The 9533-nt window shown below is 39.3% G+C and overlaps 1 protein-coding gene across 3 annotated transcripts; it reads right to left on the bottom strand.

The window, feature by feature from the left end:
• Positions 1-1417: 1417 nt before the first annotated feature.
• On the bottom strand, positions 1418-8048 carry LOC116335486 (myelin-associated glycoprotein-like). 3 transcript variants are annotated; one of them, XM_039619069.1, is made up of 9 exons: positions 7728-8048; positions 6203-6565; positions 5244-5534; positions 3320-3568; positions 2592-2852; positions 2387-2477; positions 1809-1901; positions 1640-1703; positions 1418-1550 (listed from the first exon to the last, which is right to left on the bottom strand). In XM_039619069.1, the coding sequence occupies exons 2-9, from the start codon at positions 6312-6314 to the stop codon at positions 1515-1517; spliced, it is 1197 nt and encodes a 398-aa protein (XP_039475003.1). In that variant the 5' UTR covers positions 6315-6565; positions 7728-8048; the 3' UTR covers positions 1418-1514. The 3 variants fall into 3 exon arrangements, with proteins under 3 accessions (XP_039475003.1, XP_039475001.1, XP_039475002.1); XM_039619067.1 differs by lacking the exon at positions 7728-8048 and adding an exon at positions 6678-6759; XM_039619068.1 differs by lacking the exon at positions 7728-8048 and adding an exon at positions 6678-6759 and having other exon boundaries at positions 1809-1898.
• Positions 8049-9533: the final 1485 nt, after the last annotated feature.

Raw genomic sequence — 9533 nt, 5'->3', positions numbered from 1 at the left:
TATATTAAGCCTGCACTTTTGCAGAACTGTTAAAGTCTGAAAGTTTTTGAGGGAAAAAAATGAACATTTTGATTTTTTGGTTCACCCGCTCTTTTGAAAAATGCATGAACAAAATTACCAAAAAAAAAAAAAAAAAAACAATGAAAAGAAATGCAAAGAAAAAAAAAGAAAAGAAAAAAAAGCAAACAAAGTCTTTCAAAACCAAAAAGAACAAGAACAAGAACAAATTAACAAGAAACTCAAAATCCTGGGTCCAAGACTCAGGAGACCCAGGAACCATTACTTTTAGTTCCAATCTTCAAAATAGCCAAATTTTTCAAGTCTATTATCAAATGTTCCCCATTTTATACACAAACATTGAAATTAGGCACACAGTTCTGAAAACACAAAGTCATGTATCAACATCATGACTCCAAACTGCTACACTCTCCACTGGTCTCACTCAAATAATATAAATCAGGCAAATAATATAGTTCAGGCAAATCTCTGAATACAATCATGGCTGATGTTACTGCTGCCTCTCCCAAGACAGCCTCAAGAATGAAGGAGGAGATACCAGAAGACAGGCTGTTACACAAAGAAAGCTAGGCAGGCCATAAAAGTAATACCAGCAAGATTGGTATCTCTTCCTTTCTATTCCACTTGGGCATATTTATGATCAAGTTATTAGAAACAGGCTCCAAAACGGTGGCATGAAGGCCAAACATCCTTTAGGAACCTGCGCTGACAGACCAGCATTATCCACCTTAACTGGTATTTGATAACCCATGACACAAATAATAAAAGACGTCATTGAACTCAAATAATGAAGAAAATAGTTATTGACTTACCTAACTTTATAAATCTTCTTAAGGGTAAATAATTGATAGCACACCATTGAGTCAGACACTATGCTGCAATAATAACTCATAATTATTAGTATTAGTTATTATTAAAAATGATCTATATCTTATATTTTGTTACATAAGAAATTATTTAGGGCAGCACTATGTAGGAGTGGCTAGCACTGTTGCCTCACCTCACAGCAAGAAAGTCCTGAGTCTCCACCACCTAGCTGGGCCTTTCTGTGTGGAGGTTGCATGTTCTCCCTGTGTTTGTATGGGTTCTCTCTGGCTTCCTCTCACAGTCCAAAGACATGCAGTTAGTGGGGTCGGTCTAAATTACCCGTAGGTGTGAATGTGAGTACGAATGGTTGTCTGTCTCTATGTGTCAGCCCCCCCTTTCTTATTATACTCATTTATATAATGAGTTAAATAAAAATCAAAGTTTAAATATGTTTAGTAACCAGACAACTTTGGTATTATTAGAGTACTTTATTGGTAATAATTTAAAGCACATCATTTGATAACAAATAAAGAAATCCTCTGAGAGCAACAAGCACAATTTTAAAGATTAGTATTTACTTGTTGTGTTTTAGAAAGAAAATGAAATGCAATTAATATTTCAAATTGTTTAAGGTTTTTCTTTTTTCTTGACTCACATAACAACATGGACTGAAGCTGGTCTTCCACACACTACACATTGTTGTATATTGACTCATCGCAGTCAGTCTGGACAGAGAAACAAGGTTCACTCACTCACTTTGTTTATGCATGCACATTATGAATGAATTATTGAAGAAATCATTACTTATCCCTACATTGCCATAGACATGATCATTGGCATAAATGTCAGAGCAAGACATATCCTTCCTGTCCTCTTTCCTGCAGAAAGAATGCAAAAACATTAAATTTAGTTACACATCTTTTAAAATCATATTTAATCACAAGTGAGATTGTTTGTTTAACATTAAGATGAAGAATTAAAACCTTTTTGTTGGGGCATAACGAGGGAGCTCCACAGGTCTCTCTGCTTTCATGGTGTCCAAGTCAGATGTTGGTGTCTCCCCTGATCTCCCCCTGCTGGCAGAAAACAATAAAATAAATAAGAACATGGGAAAGACAGCAGCAGCCTCTCTCTCTGTGCTGATACTCAGAAAGATGCAAATAACATCAGAGATGGATTTCACAAAAATATTGACTGTTATAACTCACCAAAGCAGAAGTAAGAAATGCATGTGTGTGACTTCTTCTTTCAAGCTACAGGATTGTGTCTGTGTTTTATTTGTAGCTCTGACTTCATAGTTAATCACCTCTGTACTTTCCAAGAGACATGGTGCTCTGCTTCTTCTTTTGCTACTCTGAATACTTTTTTTAAACTCCTGTGTTATGTGCTGCTTTTTCTATTGACTGAATAACAAAGGAAGAATTTGTCTTTAATATTGTTTGATTTGCATAGGCAAGATGCCTTGTTTAGGCTTTCTGGCTGTCAAAACCTAAAAATGTCTGTTATTGTGTAGATTTTTCTGCCCACCATTTCAGGAATACAAATATTTTCTAAAACTCACCATTTTTTAACAACTCCCACTCCAGTTGCTATCAGAATAATCAAAAAAATCACACCTGCTCCAGAGGCTATGAAAATATTCTGCATGTTGTCTGTTCAAAAAGAAAGCACATTGAATATTTTTGTTGTTGTTGTTGTTTTGCCATGTAAATATAAAGTGATAATAATTAATGCTTGAGATTCTTGAGATTGAAATTTTTTCTTACCATTAGCAGGTAACGATAGTGTGAGGTTAGCATTTCCCAGTGTGTTGTTTGCCAGGCAGTGAACAAAGTTAAAGGACCCAAAGTCTGTCTGCAGAGTCCCAGTAGTAACAGAGCCAACTGTCTCTACGTTGGTGCTTTGCAGGACTCTGTCCCCAAGAACAAAATGGACAATGCTGGGAGGCCTGGACTCCACGATGCACTCACACTTTACCACACCATCCTCTGAGAAACACTTAGAGGAAGTCTCAATATCAGGGGGATCTGTAAGGACAATAGAGAACTATAATTAGGAGATAAAAGATAGCTGTGCATTTATTATATACATTATATGGATAAAAGTAGCTGCTCAGCACTCTAAACTCATGCCATGTTGCCATGATGTTGACTTTTAAACACTATGTGCCTCAGTACTCGGTGACATTGATTTGTAACTTTATGTTAATTTTGAAATTTCTTCCTCCTAGATATTCCAAAAACTGGCTTCTCACAACAGTAACATCCTATTACAGTAGCACCCTGAAGTGAAATGAACGACCCATTCTTTCACAAATGCTTGCAAAGGCAGACTGCACGGCTGGGTGACTGATTTTATCCACCAGTGGCAATGGGACTGAAACCACCTGAATTTAAAGATTAATAGGTGTGGCCTAATATTTTTGCCAATAAGTTTATCTTTGACTCACACGAAAATCTATTTTGTTTTTATATTTCTTCCATTTTGTACTTACATAACACATTGAGCTTCACGGTGCTTGATCTGTTTCGTCCTTCTTCATTGACAGCAGTGCAGTACACGGCCTCTGAGTGTCTGGAGACATTTGACATTGTGTAGGTTTGTCCCTTATTCAGCAGAGCTCCAGTTTCATTGTGCCACTCATAGCTGCTGACAGGGTTTGCATCACTGGAGCACTTCAGGTGTGCAGTCTCTCCCTCATTCACATCTGACTGGTACTCAGCCTTTACATTCACTGGAGCATCTGCATATAAACATGTAGTCCTTTATGTTACTGTGCAGCATTTGATCCTATTTTACATACAGTCAGGTCAAGGTTGAGCTTATTTCAACATTCTGACATGATGGTGGCACCAAAGAAAAACTTCAGGAAGTCGATGAAAATCACCAATATTATGGAGATGACGAATATACTGACAAAATATCAAAGCAGTCAATCCAGTAGTTGTTAAGACTACATTGACTTTAAGTCAGTGATTCATTGTCATACCACTAGACTGACGTCGCTGTTCATTAAACCCCAATACTAGCTGAACAAAAAGGAAAGAAAAACTAATTCATAAATAATTCATAAACACATTTTAAAAAAGGATGCATATAGAATTGCATAGAATTTACAGTTCTTTGTGGCTAAAGCTCATCCAGTGTAATTACTGGCAACTGAAAGATGACTTATTGTCTCAGCAAGCAGAGGTTTTGGCAGTTTGCAGGTCTGTAGCATTTGGGTGTGTTTTAACCACAACACAAAGGAAGAAATACATTAGCCGTGAAATTAAAAAAGCGGTTGTTACTGCCCATCATTCTGAAATGGATTATATGGCCCTTTTTCAAATAAGTCTCTCATTCTACAGTGTGAAAGCTTATTCTCACTGTAGGAAACATTCAAGAGTGTTTGCAGTCTTTCCAGGAGTTGATGTCCCAGCAAATTCTACCCAAAGTCAGACTGCAATGCTAAAAAATGTTTTAAAAATGCAATGTTAAAAAAAAAATGCAAAAATCCCACAAAAATCTGGGCAGCATGGCTAATAATCCCAATGACATTACCCACCAAAGAATGACTAACAAAGAAAAGAATCGAGGTTTTGCAGTTGCCTCGTCAAAATTTAGATCTCAACCAGATTAAAATTGTGTGGTGACAATTTAAAAGAGAGCTGTGCATAAACAAGTGTCCACAAACCTCAATGAAATGAAGCAACCTTCTAAAGATGTGAAAGATGAAATTTCTTCAAAATGATGTGAGAAACGGCTACTTACTTTACAAGTTATTGTAGCCAAAGGTGGTTCTAAATGCGATTGAATCTTGGGTTGTGCTTAGTTTTCAAATTACTTTCGAGTTTTGTGTAAGCATTCTTTAACATGATTGCACATATAATATTTTTGTCATAAAAGTGAGTGCTTTTTACTGTAAATCACATGGACTCATCCACATACACAATCAAATGGCACTTTGTTCTATGCCAGCTTGTAATAAATATATATTTAAAGACAAACAGTTTCACATTCAGTGTAAAAAAAAAAATATATACAATTCATGAGTAACAAATTAAACTGTAAAATTTCTCACTTTTCCCCCTCAATTTTTCACTACACACTTTTTGTTTTAAATGTAATTCTCAGTATTTATGTTTCTTTTCCCTAATTTGTTCTAAATTTAACAATTTTCACTCATTGCGCACACATGGTAAAAAGCAACCATGCCTAGTATCAGAATACCCTTATTTTTTAGTATGTTGGTCTGTGCCATCTTTAGCCTGGTTTGTTGCAATTTCACTTTTCACTCGCTGTTTTTATGATTTCTACAGTCTTCTCTTTATAACCGCAAAGAACATTGTATTCTAGATTTTTAAAAAGTGATCATTTTTACAACACTTATAGGATTTTCTTCTATCATCTACAAGGATTTGTGAGTGCACACTTACACTTTACTTTAAGGGTCTTGGATTGTTCCTGATGTTTTCCACCGTGGTATGTAACTCTGCATTGTAAAGGTTGATTGTGATGAGTGCGGTTTGGGTGAAAGGTCAAAGTAGATGTTGCTTTCCACTGGTCATTCTGAAGCTGCTGTGTTTGATCGTGCTTCTCTCCAGAGTGACTCCAGATGAAAGAAGGTGGATATGTGGGGCAGGAGTGAGACACAGAGCAGGATGCAGACACATTCTCACCCTCCTTTACCTCGTCTTGCAGAAAGAAATCAATGGGATTTGGCTCATCTGTGTTAACAAGAAAGATCATGAATTTAAGACCCAAACTAACTGTGATTATTTTAAGTAGTGTCTATTGCAAATCCGAAGACTAACCCAAGTCAAAAGAGTTGTTGAACTTCCAAATACCGTAATTAGTAGAACTAATATAGGAAACAGATTAAGGTAAGGAGAAAGGAATAAGAGAAAAAAATAACCATTCTTATTAAAAAAATGTAACAATCTGATAATGTGGACTTTTTTTTTACTATAATTTGACTTTCTGCTGTGTGGCAGGTAAGGCAGGACCCAATCGCAGCACTCGGAAACCAAAGGGTAAACTAAAGAGGCAGCTTTGTTGCTGTACGTAAAAAAACAAATAAAAAATTCAAAAACTAAGCTAAGGAACTTGGAAACTAGAAGCAAAACACAGAACTCCAAAACACAAAGAGACGCAACAGAGGGAAATAGAGGGCATAAAAACACACAACAGGATAACGAGCAGGTGGAAACACAGCTGACACTAATTAGAAATCAACGTAGAACATTCAAATAACACTATTTAGTCCAGAAACATAGAAATAATGAACCAGTACCGTAATACTTTTTACAGAGTTGATCAAAAAATTCACTAATGAAACTATGAGTGGAAAATTTGAGTGTAACTGTATTTATTAGCATTCATTCATTTAACTTACCGATCACTGAAACAGAGATTTTGTTCTTTGAGTAGGAAAACAGCTCATAATCTTTTATTTCAATCCGGAAATGAAAGGTCCCTGCATCTCTTTTTGTAAATTTATCAATCATCAGAGAACAATTCTTCTTGCTGAGGTCTCCCAGCAGCTTTGTCCGATTCCGAAACTGACTCGAAGTTTTAGATGCATCAGAATGACAGATCACTTGATTATTGTCATTGTACCAAATCCCTGTGAAGGTTTTGGGGTATTTTTGTGGTTCTTTGTAGTTATAAGAGCAGGGGATCACCACACATGAGCCAAGGAGACCTTTCACTGAGGACGGCACAGCAGCAGTCCAAGATGAAGCTTCGGTTGGAGTAACTGTAATAAAGTGCAGAGTAAAATGTGATGAAACAAAACACAGGAATAAGACTACCAACATAAGAAGAATTAAAGATTACAGCTATACTTTAAAGGTATACACTATCCATACCTTTAATGCAAATGTACATGAAGAACAAAGACCACTGTAAGACCATCTTTTATTCTCACGGTCACGCCAACAAATATGGTGACAAGGACGTCTGTGTGTTTTTTAAAATTTCCTTCAGAAACACGTGACATGAAGTTGCCTCTTTACTTTTCACACAGTCTACAACCACTTTGTCACACTAATCTTACTTTTTTTTCATGTACTGTAAAATGGAGAAGAAAATGAACGTAATCATTGTATGTATTTTTTTCTTTGTTAGGTTTTATAAATGGTTTGTGCTTGATCACAGCGCGTGGTTTCCTGCTGGTTTCGCCTCCTTATTTACACATCAGTTTGACATGTTCAGAGTGAAATGTGGTCACACACACACACACACACACACACACACACACACACACACACACACACAGACAACAGAATTAGATTATCGGTAATGGCTGAACATGTTTACATGTTGAAGAGTATGAGTTATTGTAGATACACATTTTAGCATTTGCATTCCTTACACTGACCACCCCCAAAAATTCGCTGGTCCCCCCAGTGTAAACGTGAGCACAAGAGAGAGGAGGACACCCTAAAGTGTCCTCGCCTCTGTCAGTGTGCCCCAGGGTGGCTGTGGCTACAATGTAGCTTACCATCACCAGTGTGTGAATGTGTGTGTGAATGGGTGGATGACTGGATCTGTAAAGCGCTTTGGGGTCCTTAGGGACTAGTAAAAGCGCTATACAAATACAGGCCATTTGCAAAAAAACTCAGCCTAATTTAAATATTTCTCTGGTTGTTTGGATTTCAGCTCTATTAAATTTCTCATTAAATTAACAGCGAACCGGCTTCTTTGGTATATAGAATGACTACCAAAATATTAATGGATTATTTCTAATTTGACAGCAATGTTTCACTTCGCAGCTCTGTTTTAGTAAAGTGCAATGTCACATGACAGTGCAGCAAGACCTCACTCTTCATGTTGTGGCTTTTCTAAGTAATGTGGGCAACAACCTGTGAATATAACATTTTTAGCTCATGTGCCCAAGGGTGCCACCAGTTACTCACCCGTGTAGTCTCTCTGCAGTCCTCACTGCCATTCTCACTGCAACTTAAATGGTGCGTTATACTTGCTCCCCAGTGTGTACTTTCACATGCATAAAAGGGAACTCCACCACACCACCTCTCCCCAGCATCCTGCTCGCGAATCTCCAGTCTCTGGACAACAAACTTGACGAGCTGCGTGCACGGATTAAACACCAACAAGACATCAGGAACTGCTGCGTTCTGGCCTTCACAGAGACATGGCTGGAGCCCAGCGTCCCCGACTGCGCCATCACGCCGGATGGATTCACTGTTTACCGGGGAGACCGAACGAAGGACTCAGGCAAGAAAAGGGAGGAGGGTGTGCTTTATGGTTAACTCCTTGTGGGCTAGAGATGTGTGTATCTTAAAAACTTACTGCTCTCAGAGCCTCGAGCTGCTGACCATTAAAGTCAGGCCTTTTTACCTCCCGAGGGAGTTCAGCTCAGTTCTCCTCTCAGCTGTTTACATTCCACCACACGCTGATAAAGCTACGGCTATGGACGAACTGTATGACATCATTACTGGACTTGAGAACAAAAATCCAGAAGCTGCCTTTATTGTGCTGGGAGACTTCAACAGAGCCAACATGAAGAAGGTTCTCCCAAATACTATCAGCACATCTCCTTCCCCACAAGAGGTGATCAAACACTGGACCATTGTTACACTCCATTCAAAGAGTGCTACAAACCCCTCCCCCGCCCAGCTTTTGGTAAGGCAGACCACTGTTCCATACTGCTGCTGCCTGCATACAGACAAAGACTGAAACAGGAAAAACCAGCTTCCAGGGTTATTTACAAATGGGACAGTGAGGCTGAGGAGGTCCTGCAGGACTGCTTTGAGACAACTGACTGGCAGATATTTGTGGATGCAGCTGATGGCAACATCAATGAACTCACAGACTCTGTCATTGGATATATTGGAAAGTGCATGGATGATATCATCACAAAACCACTGTCCGCATATACCCAAATCAGAAACCCTGGGTAAATAAAGACGTTCATGGCAAGCTAAAAGTGCGGACCTCTGCCTTTAACTCCGGGATGCTGATGCATATAAAGCAGCCAGGTATGACCTCCGTAAGTCCATAAAAAAGGCCAGAAAGGACTACAGGGACAAAATGGAGTCCAGCTACCACAGCTTTGACACCAGGCGACTGTGGAATGGACTGCGCTGCATCACTGACTACAAGAAGGTCAACACAGTCAGTGTCCAGCCCACTGCATCTCTCGCAGACGAGCTTAACAACTTCTATGCTCATTTTGATGCAGACAACAGAGAGCAGATCCTCTACCCTCAGGAGGACAGTGAGGCTGCAACTTTAACTCTGAAAACAGAAGCTGTGAGATGGACCTTTAAAAAGGTCAATCCTCACAAAGCTCCAGGACCGGACGGCATCCCAGGCCGGCTACTCAGAGTGTGTGCAGACGAGCTGGCAGAGGTGTTCACCAACATCTTCAACCTCTCCCTGAGGCAGTCAGTGGTCCCCACGTCCCTCAAAGCATCCACCATCATTCCCGTTCCCAAAAATCAGTGGTCTCCTGTCTGAATGACTACCGTCCTGTTGCACTGACATCCGTCATCATGAAGTGCCTGGAGCGGCTGGTCAAAGGTCACATCTGCTCCTCCCTCCCTGACACACTGGACCCTCTTCAGTTTGCCTATCGGACAAACAGAGCCACAGAGGATGCCATCGCCCTGGCAACACACACCACCCTCACTCACCTGGAGAAAGGGAATACATATGCAAGAATGCTCTTCATCGACTACAGCTCAGCATTTAACACCATC

This window comes from Oreochromis aureus, linkage group 11 (genome assembly GCF_013358895.1).
Source record: "Oreochromis aureus strain Israel breed Guangdong linkage group 11, ZZ_aureus, whole genome shotgun sequence".
In the NCBI taxonomy this organism is placed as follows: domain Eukaryota; kingdom Metazoa; phylum Chordata; class Actinopteri; order Cichliformes; family Cichlidae; genus Oreochromis; species Oreochromis aureus.
The sequence above is the reverse complement of the archived record's forward strand: the minus strand, read 5'-3'. Positions and strand labels throughout refer to the sequence as shown.

Excerpts from the sequence above, each read along its gene's own strand:
- LOC116335486 (XM_039619067.1), bottom strand. The coding sequence starts at position 6,723 with ATGGTCTTACAGTGGTCTTTGTTCTTCATGTACATTTGCATTAAAG. Across the intron at positions 2,853-3,319 it reads CGTGAAGCTCAATGTGTTAT|ATCCCCCTGATATTGAGACT; the intron begins GTAAGTACAAAA and ends TTGTCCTTACAG. Across the intron at positions 1,902-2,386 it reads GTGGGAGTTGTTAAAAAATG|CAGGGGGAGATCAGGGGAGA; the intron begins GTGAGTTTTAGA and ends GTTTTCTGCCAG.